The 14016-nt window shown below is 42.5% G+C and overlaps 1 protein-coding gene across 7 annotated transcripts in view; it reads left to right on the forward strand.

Annotated features, from left to right (window-relative positions):
* The window catches only part of ENOX1 (ecto-NOX disulfide-thiol exchanger 1), a 332135-nt gene that overhangs the window by 273924 nt on the left and 44195 nt on the right, over positions 1-14016 (forward strand). For all 7 annotated transcript variants that reach the window (XM_081214793.1, XM_081214789.1, XM_081214791.1 and 4 more), the window contains one exon: positions 13532-13634. In XM_081214793.1, the coding sequence (XP_081070919.1) occupies positions 13532-13634 (103 nt within the window). The remainder of the gene's footprint in view (positions 1-13531; positions 13635-14016) is intronic.

A 14016-nucleotide genomic window follows, 5' to 3' on the forward strand; every position in this document is an offset into this window, starting at 1 on the left:
CCATGCATCAGCAATCCAGACCACTTTGTTCTTGGAGTATTTCTCATAGGTGGCATATGCAAGAATGCAGTGAGAAGAGAGAATTGGATTTTGGTGTGTTAGGGAAGGGAGACTATCTAATGTTTACTAAAATTTCACAGTATGGCTGGCAAACCTTGTAAAATTTGATTTTACTGTAATAATAATTAAATGTCTCTCTTTCCCATTTATCAGATTGCATCCCATCTATTCTCATGACCTAATTTACCTCTATACAGGTCAAAAAGACTCTGAATTTTAATATTATCATTAGTAACGTAAACTCAGCAGGTGAAAATTATGATAGTGAGTACTTTGTAGCAGAGAAAAATACGAAATGTCATACTCAGAAATGGACTGGGAAAATAACTTGCCAAGAGCACCATAATACAATTAATCTTTACCAACAACAGAGTCAGTATCGTACAAGATGAATCAAACTGACTAATTCTGGATGCACATACATACATTTAAAAGTATTTCACGTTAGTTTCTTCTGTTTGCTGCTCCATTTTTATTGGTTAAGGAGATTTTTCCTGTCAGTACTTTTTCAGGCTATGAAGGGTAGCCTAACTTGTGTGGATATAGTAGTATGGGTTCCATTTTTTACGTATTGAAGAGAAACACACAACTGTTTTTGAGATCAAGTGTATTTTTTTTCACTTGGCAACATTTATGGCAGCATATAATAAAACTAAAATAAAACACTACAACCTACACTTTAAATAATGAATGGAGCTAAAGGAAAACAAAAGATTTTTTTCTCATTTTTACATAGGTTTTATTTAATATGATTGTCACAAAACTATGCCAAAAGAAAGGCATCTAATCACCAGCTTGAAACCATAGTTTAAGCTTGGTGTGAACTGTGATAGCCATAATTAAGTTATGATCCAGGCAGCAGTATGCTCTTAGTTTTTAATGGAAAACATTACAAAATTGAAATTACTCTTTCCTATCAGGGTTCTCTTGTTAAAAGTATATGTGGGATAATCCTGTTTTTTCAAATAAGAATTAAACAACTATATATATATATATGTGTATATATATATATATATATATATACATATATATATATATATATACACACACACACACAACTATATATATATACATTCATGTGTGTGTATATATATTACATAATACTATATATATGAGTATGTGGGAGGAGGGTTATATATAAAATATGAAGGGTAAATATCTGAATGTTAATAGTGCTTATATCTGAGCAGTAGAATTCCAGTTAATTTTAAAAATCTATATTCTGTAAATTTTCTGCCAGTATATATATTTGTAAAGAGAAAACCAAGAAATGTTATTATTAATAATTAACGTGGCATGGGGCTTCCCTGGTGGCGCAGTGGTTGAGAGTCCGCCTGCCGATGCTGCCGATGCAGGGGATGTGGGTTCGTGCCCTGGTCCGCGGAGCGGCTGGGCCCGTGAGCCATGGCCGCTGAGCCTGCGCGTCCGGAGCCTGTGCTCCGCAACGGGAGAGGCCACAACAGTGAGAGGCCTGTGTACCGCAAAAAAAAAAAAAGAAAAGAATTAACGTGACATGGACATACATACACTACCAAATGTAAAATAGCTAGCTAGTGGGAAGCAGCCGCATAGCACAGGGAGATCAGCTCGGTGCTTTGTGACCACCTAGAGGAGTGGGATAGGGAGGGTGGGAGGGAGACGCAAGAGGGAGGAGATATGGGGATATATGTATATGTATAGCTGATTCACTTTGTTATACAGCAGAAACTAACACAACATTGTAAAGCAATTATACTCCAATAAAGATGTTAAAAAAAAAGAATTAACGTGAACTAGAGAATTATCTTAAATTTTAAAAAGGAAAAGAAAGGGAAAAGTTTATAAGCTTATATTATGGTCTCCAAAAAAAAGTTAATATTTAATTTAAAAACATATTGAAAGCACTAATAATAGATACAAACTCAAAGTTAACTTTTTACTGTCTAAATCTAAAGTAGTAAAGAAATTATTTTACTTGAAAATGATGTTACATCAAATACATTTAGGCACCAGAAGAATGTAAAATACCCAAAGCGACTGCATTGTTTCTTTCCCTCTCCATTATACGTAGTCCTCCTAGACTTCTGGGAAATCACTCCCGGCCAAGGGTACTGACCAGATCCTGTGACGGCCGGTCGGTCTCACCTGTGAAGCTTATCCTCTCTGGGTAATGACAGATTCATTCAACAGATATTACCGAGAGTCTACCATTTATTCTTTCAAAAAATATTGGTTGAAGATTTACCACATGCAGGGGACTGTGCTAGCGACTAAGGACGCTGTCGCTTTGTAGAGAAATGACTGCCGGTAGAGCAGGCACATGAAGTCCAGGCAGAGACACTCTGAGGGTGGCAAGGACAACGCCTCCTGTTACCTGCGGGAGGGGGGAGAGACGGCAGGTGGGCTGGAGAGCCCCTGCCAGCCCAGATGCTATCCTGAGCCTATGACCCATATTTCCAGCTACCTTTCCAAGACCTCACATCCAGTATTTCTGAAATACTGGAGCCAGTACTTCTCATTCTTTGTGACCTCTGATTCTAGCATCATTATTCTGCTAGTGGTCCAGACTTTGCTGAAAAGTTTTTAATTCTTTTCTATCCTCTGCTTCACACACAGAATCTGTCCATTCTTCCTTTAGAATGGCTTCTGTATCCCCCGCTTTTCTCTTTTATCCCATCACCTCAGTGGTTCTGCTTTATTATCATATACTTGGGGTGTGGCTGGGGCTCCCCCAGTCCCCCGCCCGAGTCTCTTCACCTGCTTGGCCGGTCCTGCCCGTGGCCCTCACTTGGTCTTTGGAGTGCTGCCTCGACCCCGGCTTTCCCCTGCACACATCTTCCAAACTGCATGCCTGTTGCATGCACCATGGTTACAAGTCACACTTGTCCAAAGGACAAGGTGTCACCACCTAACAGCAGCAGAGAGCCAGGCCCATCCCAGCTACCACTGCTCCTGGGCCCGGCCCCTGCTGCCTTTCTGCTCTCCTCCCCTTTGCGTTCACGACTGCACCCGAGCCACCGCTCATCAGCCAGCATGGAGCCCCTGCTGGCCCCCCAAGAGTCCCGGACTGCCGGCAGCCCTCAGAAGGGGATGGCGTCCCAGTGCTCAACAGGCATTTTTCAGTTGACAAGGACTGTAACAGGCTGACATTACAGTCCATTCAAGAGAGGCAGCCCCACATGGTGGTTAAGAGTCTGGAGTGAGCATCGGTTCACATCCCCAGTCTGCTTCTTACTAGTTGTGTGACCTTAGACAAGTCCTTGGCCTCTCCATTCCTCATTTTCCTCATCTGTAAAATGTACTGACCTCCTAGAGCTGTTAGGAGGATTGGGTGAGCTCGTATTTGTAAAGTTCTTATAATACTACCTGCACAAATTAAGCACTCTGTGTTTATTAAATAAATATAACTAAGAGTGATCTAAAAAGAAAGCCACCAGGAGAAATGCTTTACGTGGATATCTCTAGTAACTAAACCACGGTGAGTTTTCTCTTTCTTAAAGGGTCCTTTTTTTTTTTTTAAAGGATTTTTAAAATTAAATTTATTTCTTCATTTATTTTTGGCTGCATTGGGTCTTTGTTGCTGTGAACGGGCCTTCTCTAGTTGTGGAGAGCAGGGGCTACTCTTTGCTGAGCTGTGCGGGCTTCTCATCGTGGTGGCTTCTCTTGCTGTGGAGCACGGGCTCTAGGCACGCGGGCTTCAGTAGTTGTGGCACACAGGCTCAGTACTTGTGCCTCCCGGGCTCTAGAGCACAGGCTCAGTAGCTGTGGCGCATGGGCTTAGTTGCTCCGCGGCATGTGGGATCTTCCTGGACCAGGGCTCGAACCTGTGTCCCCTGCATTGGCAGGCGGATTCTTAACCACTGCGCCACCAGGGAAGCCCTTAAAGGGTCCTTTTTATAATGCATAACCAGTTCTCACTGATTTTAATCTTTACAAGTGGAAATCTTAGAAAATCTTGGAGTTGTCTTAGAACATAATGCATGCACTCTGGGTCTGAGTCCAGCAACTGAAGCCCAATGCGGTGGCTCATATCCCAGTGTGTAAAATGTGCTAGCGTTGCGATGAATCACTAACTCTTGGCTGAGGGCGGGCGCTCCGCACATCTGCTCTCAGATGGTCTCTCTGAGGCTGAAGCCTGTTGGGCCTCTGAGGCTCCCCTCTGCAGACCCTGGACATCAAAGGCTTCTGAGGAAAGGGACAGGTGGGTGGGGACCCATGACCCTCAGGACTGGCAGTACCAAGCTTCAGCAACTGGTAAGATTCGTGAGGCCTTGGGACTTCTAAGCCACAGACAATTCCTGAGATCCTGCTCATTCTTGGGGATTGATGCATTCCTGCATTCCCCTGAACTGTAAGAAATTTTGAAGCTTTTACTCAGTTACTCATTCTCATCAATCCTTTTCTCATCCATGTGCTTTTTAAATGTTTTTTTCCTCCCTCTTCTTCTCTTCCTTCTAATTTTAGTGGCACTGAAATCCAGGATAAGTGAATCTTGTCAGTACCAAGTTGGCTGCCTTACTCTGAAGGGAAGCTCCAAGTCAGGGGAAAGGGCACACAGCAGAGATGAAATATTGGAGCAAGAAGACACTGTAGAGCTCATCTGCCTCACATCCCTCTCTTTACCAACAGGAATCATGAAACAAGGGTGCACAGCGAGTGGCAATTAGAACCAGTCTTCTGTGTCCAAATCCATCATTTTTTTTTCACTATTCCAGGCCGTTGTCTGTGGGCCATTCCTTCATTTATCAGCCACTGGGCACCTGCAACGTGACAGTCACTGGCTCATAAAGGAAAGTGTGAGATGTATCCCCATTCCCCTTCCTCCTCTGACCATGGTTCTGATCTTACGAGGAACCCCTGAAGGTCAGTGGAGACTGGCCTATCCCTTGATGGATTGCTTTGGGTACTCTGAAAAAATTCTGAGTAAAGGATACTGAAGTAGCTAACTGGCGTCTTGACCATAGTGTACGGGGCCCTTGATTCCATGGAGTGTGATGTCTAAGAGTAAGGCCTTATGGTGTGGCGGGGACGGTGTGGGAAGTGACATGAGGAATCTTTACCATGCGGATCTTGACAACTGCCCCCCTCACCTTGCACTAGGAGCTATAGGGCCCGCCAGCCCTTGGAAGGCCACAGGGTAGATTTCATATGTGTGTGGTATGGGGAGGGTGTCGTTTGGTATGTTACTCAGTGAGGTAGTCAGCTAGTGGCTGTGCTTACATATAGCTCTTCAAAATGGCATCTGCCTGTCATAGGCTTCTTGTTATTTCTTTTTAAAGTATAAGGATAGCAGTAGAAGAACAGTGCCACAGAACATTTAGAAAACAGAAAATATGTACAATTTGAATCCCATGACAGTTTATCACTTTCGCATACATATTTTTGTTGTTGTTTTTTTTGCGGTACGCGGGCCTCTCACTGTTGTGGCCTCTCCCGTTGCGGAGCACAGGCTCCGGATGCACAGGCTCAGCGGCCATGGCTCACGGGCCCAGCCGCTCCACGGCATGTGGGATCTTCCCGGACCGGGGCACGAACCCGTGTCCCCCGCACCGGCAGGCGGACTCTCAACCACTGCGCCACCAGGGAAGCCCTGCATACATGTTTTTATATAATTGTAGTCGAGGTCTTATACAGAATTCTCACCTAGATTTAGTACCCCAAGTATTTATTATGTACCTGTGCTGTATCCACTCAGTCCTGAGGATAATAAAAGTGACTAACAATCATAATAATAGTGATGCCACAATATTCCTGGAAGGTTAGAGTTTTCAAAAGCACCATGTCACATAGGACATTTGGTCTTCACAGCCCGCCCCCCCCCCCCCGCCGGGGGACAGGTATAGGTTGTTATCCACGATTTATGTAAAAGAAAGTTCAGAGATACCCTGCCTAAAGTTACCTAGCACATAAAGAATGGGGACAGAATTAGAACACGGATCCCTTTCGGCCATGCTGTCTCACGTGCTTGGATATGGTGAGTGCCCTAAAGGAGTTGGCGGTTTCGGTGAGGAAACAAACCCAGGTGACTCCGTTTATTCCAAAGGTATAAGTGGCCAGCTGCCACAGAAGTGACAGGGGCAATGTGCTGAGAGAAGGACAATGTACAAATAGCCTGGAATAAATGCCCTTAAGAGATATGGGACTTGTGCTGTGTATAAACATATAGGTAGGAGGTGGTGAAGGAAAGGAGAGAGCTTTCTAAGAACGTATCTGGACAGAACATCTAAAGGAGACAGGCTGTATCAGTGGGATTGAACCTGACTGCCAGGCTCAATCTGGCATTTTCCCATGGGTTACTGGAAAGCATCGGAGTTTTTCCTATGGGTTATCAGAAAGCATCGGAGTTTTAAATTGGAGATTGACAAGATGAAAGCGGCATTTTAGAAAACTGATCTGGCAATTTCATGTAAGGTGGACTGGAAGAGGAAGAAACCAAAGGCATAGACGAGGTAGGAGGTTCTTGCGGTGGCCCGGAACTGTGATAGTAGGGCACTGGTAGGGGAACTGGGGAAGGGGAGTGGGAGACGTTTCACAGGTACTTGATAGGATGCAGATCTAGAGAGGCCTTAGGGGACAGAAGAGAATGAATCAAAGGCCTGCAAGTGGAAGAATGACGGTGCTACTAATAGAAACCGAAAAGTGAGAAGGAACTGCAGTCTGACGTGGGAGGTGAATGGGACTTTAGCCATAAAATTATAGAATTTTCCAAGAACCACCACATCAGGAAGGACTTGGATTCACACATTTTTCAAAATAAGGACATTCCTTTCAATGAAGCCTTAAATAGAAGTCCTGGATTATAAAACAGAAGCAAGTAGTAATGGAGTGGGAATTCTAGCGATCCGCTCCTTGGACCTTCCATGTCACGTCTGTAGAGCTGATGGGGTTCCATAAAGCATTATTCAGAGATGATGGACCCTACCCAGCACCCTCACTTTTAGACAACTGATCTGAGTCTTAAAGATGTTGCATAACTTGCCCCAGGTCAACTAACTGTTAGTGGAAGAGCGAAGGCTAAAACTGAAGCATGTAGTTGCCCCAGGTCAGCTAACTGCTAGTGGAAGAGCCAAGGCTAAAACTGAAGCATGTAGTTGCCCCAGGTCAGCTGTTAGTGGAAGAGCCAAGGCTAAAACTGAAGCATGTAGTATGTCCCCTACCACCTCATGACCACCTCTCATTCTGAATTTGAAATGGGAAGTGATCATTTCAAGCAAACAAACCCAGTGGTCACTTGGTGATAAGGAACAGAAGTTAAAGAGTTAAGTGTGACGATAGTTGAACCCGTGAGAATGAAAGAACTCTGATCATAGGAAACAGAGAAGAAAAAGTGGTGACTGAGCTTTGGCAAAAGTACCAAAGTTAGAGTATAAAAGGAGAAAGTAACCTTCTTATCCATGTGTACTGGGCCAGCAGAGAGAAGAAGAAAACCAATGAAGATGAAATAAAAAATTAGGAGGGGGCTTCCCTGGTGGCGCAGTGGTTGAGAGTCCGCCTGCCAATGCAGGGGACGCGGGTTCGTGCCCCGGTCCGGGAGGATCTCACATGCCGCAGAGCGGCTGGGCCCATGAGCCATGGCTGCTGAGCCTGCACATCCGGAGCCTGTGCTCCACAACGGGAGAGGCCACAACAGTGAGAGGCCCGCGTACCGAAAAAACAACAACAACAACAAAAAATTAGGAGGAAAAAGACCAGGACTTCTTGTGTAACAGAAGCAAATGGGGCAGATGGTTTAAGGGGGCAGGGTCAGTGATGTCAAGTATCACATGGTACGAAGACTGAGAAAATAGTCACTGAAAACCTTTCAAAGGATAGTTTCATCGGGTGATTAATGAGAAAGCTGAGGTTTCAGGTGGTGAGACAGTATATACAGTGGGTATGCACCATGTGTTCGAGAAGCTTTGCAGCAGAAAGCAAATAGCACTAAAGCAGGTCACAGGAATAATGAAGTGAAAGGAGTAACGAAAGGATTTTATCAGGCTGAAGAAACTGTATTCTTGGTTCTTAGGGGCTTGGGTAGGTGTAGGGGAACAAAAACAAAACAACAGCAAAGCACAATTCTAGCTCAGTAAATTATTAAAAAAGAGCTTTTCTAAATGGATAAATTACTTTGACCATTTCTTAAAGTAATTGACAAGGACTCTTAGAGGGGAAATTTCTGCCTTTGAGTAGCTTAACCTTTAAGAAGTCTAAAGAAAACCTGCATGATATCTAGTTTCAGTTATTGAAAAACCTCTTCTTCCAGCCCTTTAATGATTCCTTCTAAGTATCACAGAAATTAGAGTTAAAAGGTAGACTGAGAAAAGATTTATTAGATAATCTTGTTCATTCTCCTGCCAAGTGCAGAATTGTTACTTATTATGCATTTTCTAGTCTGGAGTGCTTTTTACTGTGTCAAGTGAATGGTGTTCTTACCACTTCCTTTGGAATACTATTTCATAATCCTATTGATCTCACTGTGCGGGAACTCTTGATCCCCATCCTAATGTCTCCTCCCTACTGTATACTTTGTACACCATTAACAATTTGTCCTTAATAACCTCCATCTGCACTGATCCACGTCCAGTTTTGCAATCTCTAAGCATCTGGAACACCTTCACCAGTAGACACGTAATTCTTCAGGGCACATTACAACTATCAGGGTAAAGGATGCGTATGTGATAAAAGATAAAGAGTCTACTAATTTTATGTTTCTAATGATGAAAGTTTCCTTCTATATTCCAGAGATTTGGGGTAGGAATGAGTCCAAAGAACAGTGAAGTTTTTAAGAAAGGGGCTAAGTCTTTCTAACTTACGATCCAACATCCCAGTAAAAGGTATTCCGCAATTACTGAAGAGATAGGTTGGAACATTCTGGGTAGAGAATGTGAAACTCTTAAGGTAGGACCAGGACTTAGACTTGAAGCATGGATTTATAGAGTTAGAGATGAAGCACAAACTAGATATCCTCTGATATCCTTGAAAATGTGCTCCCGTATGGTCAATGTGTCCCTTTTGTGATGGGTTGTTCTCAGAGAAGGTTTTGGCAGATGTCCATTTGAGGTTCTATCCTGTGCTCCCAAGACAGTGGTCCTGGCTTCACCAGCTTTATCCTCATGGATCTTACAGGCTGATCATGCCCCCAAAGAGGGGCCCAGATGGAAGCCTGAACATACAGTGGATTATGTTACAGGAGAGGAACAGTGGCAGTGAGCTTGGGGGAGCCATCTGTTTTATATCAAGCAATAAGCAAGCCTTTTCTTTGTCCCAGAGGAGACATCAGGGTTGTGTGCTACAAACACTAACTTGAGAAATGGGCCATAAAAGAGCTGTCAGGGCCTTGCTTCTAAGTTCAAAAACCTGTGGATCCTACTTTCTCTCAGGTATCATAGAAACCTTAAGTTCAAATTTGGACAAATTATCTTCACCCATACTTGTTTCTTTCTCTGTTTTCCTTTTCACTGAGGCACTTAGTCATTCTCAACGTTTTCCTCATCCACAAGGTCATTGGATTTTTTTTAGTTCTACCTCTTAAATATCTCTTATGTTTTGCCCTCTGCACATCACTGACTTGGGTTCTACCCTTGTTATAAAAAGGTCAGAATTAAATAGACAATTGCAATAGGCTCTAACATGGCATCGCTGCCTCCACTTCCTGCAAACCAATATCCTAAAAGGCAGAATTGTTCATGTAACTCCTATGTTGAACACTCTTCATTCATTAAGCCTTCCAGGTAAAATCCAAGCTCCTTATCCCGATCCACCTACTTCTCCAGCTTCATCTACTGACATTTTCCTGTAAGCTTTCTTACAGACCTTTTATAAGAATTGCTTGCTGGTAAGCATGCACCTCTTGCCACTTTTAGACTCAGTATCATTTAAAACTTAGCATTCCTTGGCATGCGGTAGGCACGTAATATGTGTATGCAGCATAAATATTTATTGAGTGGCTGAAAGTAAAAATAGGCTTAGCTTAAATGCAAGAAGGGTTTGACTTGGGGAATTATTTAGTTCCACCTTCTCTCTGTGTACTCCCTTTAACCAGTTTTAATGATGGAGCTCTTTTGACAGACATTGGATGATAATTTAGCTAAATGAAAACACAAAAAGAGGGTATGGATATTGCTTCTATCTACTTTGTACTTTGAAGACAACCCCAAACTCGCCACCTACTAACAACTGTAATTCTCTTGTTAAATTAAACAACTGTACTACAAATACAGACAAATCAAATTAACTTTACTTTTCTAAGGAACCAGTGAGTCATGAGTCATTACAATACTCCTCGCCTTTTTTGTTATAGTGGAAAAAGATAAAAGCACAGCACATCAAGTGGCTGTCTAAAACTACTGTCCTGTCTTCTAACCCTTAAAACACACCCACTTTAACTTTAAATTATGTCTCTGCCAAAATGTGTAACAAAACCATTCACCCATCTCATTACTTCTGTGACTCTGTCAGCAATAGTCTGAACTTTAAAAAAAAATTTTTTTTATTATAGTTGATTTACAATGTTAATTTTTGCTGTACAGCAAAGTGCTTCTGTTATACATATATATGTATATATATATATGTATATGTGTGTGTGTGTATATATATATATACACACACACACACATACACACACACACACGCACACATTCTTTTTCATATTCTTTTCCATTATGGTTTATCACAGGATCTTGAATATAGTTCCCTGTGCTATGTAGTAGGACCTCGTTGTTTATCCATCCTATAAATAACAGTTTGCATCTGCTAATCCCACACTCCCAGTCCATCCCTCCCCCAACTCCTCCCTTCCCCTTGGCAACTACAAGTCTGATCTCTATGTCTGTGAGTCTGTTTCGTAGAGAAGTTCATTTGTGTCATATTTTAGATTCCACGGATAAGTGATATCATATGGTATTTGTCTGTCTCTTTCTGAAGGGCCTGAGCTTTTATATCATGCCTGAGGCAGGCTTAGGCTCTAGGACGCTGAGTCAGTAGTAACACTTCTGAATGGTCACAAGTTGGTCCACTTCACTAAATGATGTTAAAGACCCAAGTCTCCTGTTTACATGCTTGGACACACCTTTGACTATAATGGAAATGAGACTTCCCCTTCTGTAGGCTCTTGAGGCCACCTTATTACAATATGCAATTGTAACTGGAACCTGCCTGATGAGCTTAAGTCTTGTACCGCTTCCTGGCAGAGTTCTTCTTCTCCCTCCGGGGGAGTCAGAAAAGCAGCAACATCTCCACCCTGGACAGAACTCACAATGGTACCCAAAGGCTGAGCCATCTGCCAAGCCTTGGGTCTCTGTTGGGCCAGGCCTGCTGGACTGCTTGCTGTTGGAGCCTGGCAGAGAGGTGTGTCTACTCCATGGTCACAGACAATGACCATGCAGGAACGCACCATTTGTGGTCGGCAGAGCATAGGCTGCAATATTCAGTCTCAAGAAATATTTCCACAGACTCTTAGTTTTCCATCCTCATGTAGCCAGCCCTAAAACATCATCAAAGTAACAGTCACTGGTAAGGCCTATCTGGCTCCTTGTAGACTTGTTGATCCAGTAGCTTCTGTTGGAGCTGCTCAAAGTGCCCTTTCTTTATGACTCCAGCTTTGGACATGGGGACAGGTGCCGTACAGCACCTTGACTAGGCTTAGTCTGGCCTGCCCTTGCCATTTCTTGATGGCTCCTGATGTGCTGCCTGCCCTCTGTGGTTCATTTTCCTTAATAAACCTGGATCCTTAACTGTGTGATGGCCTCAGGACACCACTCAGTGTTGGCAATTAATGTGGGCCTGTTGTCTGCTAAACTCTCCTCAGTAATTTCATTTGGCCCCAGTTATCATCCAGGCTGTTAACAGATCACCCCTTCCTGGAGAGACTGTTTCCACTCAGCCATGAGCTTCATTATTTATATTTTTCTTAAATAATACAATCATCATCCTAGTTACTATTTTTTTGGACACACCTTTGACTATAGTGGAACTGAGAGTTCCCCTTCTGTTCTATTTCCTCCTATACCTCTTCAAGCCCTTAAAACACATCCATATGTTATTTCATCACAGAAGGAATTCTCTGTGACTTCTCTGTATAAAATATTCTGATCCCATCTACACACACTTTTGGGTTTGTTGTTTTCAAGTTCTGGAGTGTGTTTCTACTGGGACTGCTTCCCAAGATCCCTTTTTAGAAGTATAAGAGCATCTTTCTAATGACCTTTTAAGTCTAACTGGCTCGACTTGCCATGGACCAGTCTGAATTTGAATGCCTTCAGGTAAAATCTTTACATGCTCAAAATGCTCCTAATAATTTCCTATATTCTTTTACCTGGCCAACTTTGTTAATTTATATAAACTAGCTAAATATCTATCCTGTAACCAGTTCCAGTCCTGGGAACAGCTGCCCAACCATCTAAGTTGCCCTTTGTCCCTCCCTACCTACCCTTTGTCCTTCTGACAGAGTCCTTATCATCTAATGGAAACAGTATCCTTAACTCTTTGTCCAATGTGCTAGTCCTTCTTTAAGACCTATCTTAAGTGAGAAATTTCCCTCCAATGAGACTCCACTACCCTAATGATTCTACCATCCCATATATTGCAGGTCTCTGATCATTAAATTTGATCTCCTATTAAATCACTCTCCATTTTGAGTCCTAATATCAAGTCTGGGAGAATATGAGTTAAATCTTTTTCTCTGTTTTTAAATTAAAAATACTAAAAGAGGACTTCCCTGGTGGCACAGTGGTTGAGAGTCTGCCTGCCGATGCAGGGGACACGGGTTCGTGCCCCGGTCCGGGAAGATCCCACATGCCGCGGAGCGGCTGGGCCCGTGAGCCATGGCCGCTCAGCCTGCGCGCAACGGGAGAGCCACAACAGTGAGAGGCCCACGTACCGCAAAAAAAATAATAAATAAATACTAAAAGAAGTAAAAATAGTTGAGCCTCAATGTTTCACATACTGGCTTGCTGTACAATTCTTCATTTCTAGTTTCCAGAGAAAACAATTTCCCAACCTTTGCTTTATCTACCTTTTGCAGTTATGTATAAGGACATGTAGACTTACTCACCTTAAACACTCCTAACAACAGTTCTATCTCACCTTCCCAATAGGCCCTGTTGCCCCACACACTCACATAGATTACTTGCACAGTATTATAAATGAGTCTGTATATGCTTTTCAGGAAATTTTTTCATATTTGAAGTAACAACTTTGTTAAAGTAGCTAAAGTCAAATAGTTTTTGCTAACAGAGTTTTACCAAAACATGGATTAAAAACGTAAGATAATTGCACAAAATGTGCCACTTTTGCAAAGAGTTACTTAGTTTGCTGGGAGCAGTAGCTAGGAGGCTAAGTTTTAGAATTACTTTTCTACTCTTGGGCAAATAGATCAATCACTTATAAAAGTTGATCTTCAGTTATAAATGGAAGCGATGACCTCTTTTATAGAGTTTAAAAGACCTGGTGGCTTTTGTTGGAATGCACAGAATCTACATAAACACCTATATGTTTTTGTTTTTTAACTTTATAGGAAATTAATGTGTTGACAGTCGCATTGGTCAACCAAGACCGAGAGAACAATATTGAGAAAAGAAGCCAAGGCTTAAAATCAGAGAAAGAAGCTCTGCTAATCGGTAAGGAAATTCTGTTTTCCTCATCTGTTCTCTCATAGGTAATAATTCACTTAAACAATATTTAAGTAATTCACCTCCAACTTGTTAATGATTTAAAAGCTTTGTCAGAGGTAGTATTAACTTCATCGAGATTGTATTACACACATTTCAAATTAGGGGCATATAAGCCAGTGGGGACTTTGCTCTTCTGTAACTATGTATATTAGTTGGTTATCCAACATAAAACTGAGTACAAAGAAAACAGATTAACTTGCATTTCACATGTTATAAATCTGAATTTCAAAATGTGGACACAGCTGGATGCCAGGTTGGGTTCAGTGCAAAAGTCCCACACCAAGCCAGATCCCCAGGCTCAGGAGCGGCCACGTCCTGAGGTCAGTCC

This window comes from Mesoplodon bidens, assembly GCF_964165515.1.
Source record: "Mesoplodon bidens genome assembly, chromosome: 17".
NCBI lineage: Eukaryota > Metazoa > Chordata > Mammalia > Artiodactyla > Ziphiidae > Mesoplodon > Mesoplodon bidens.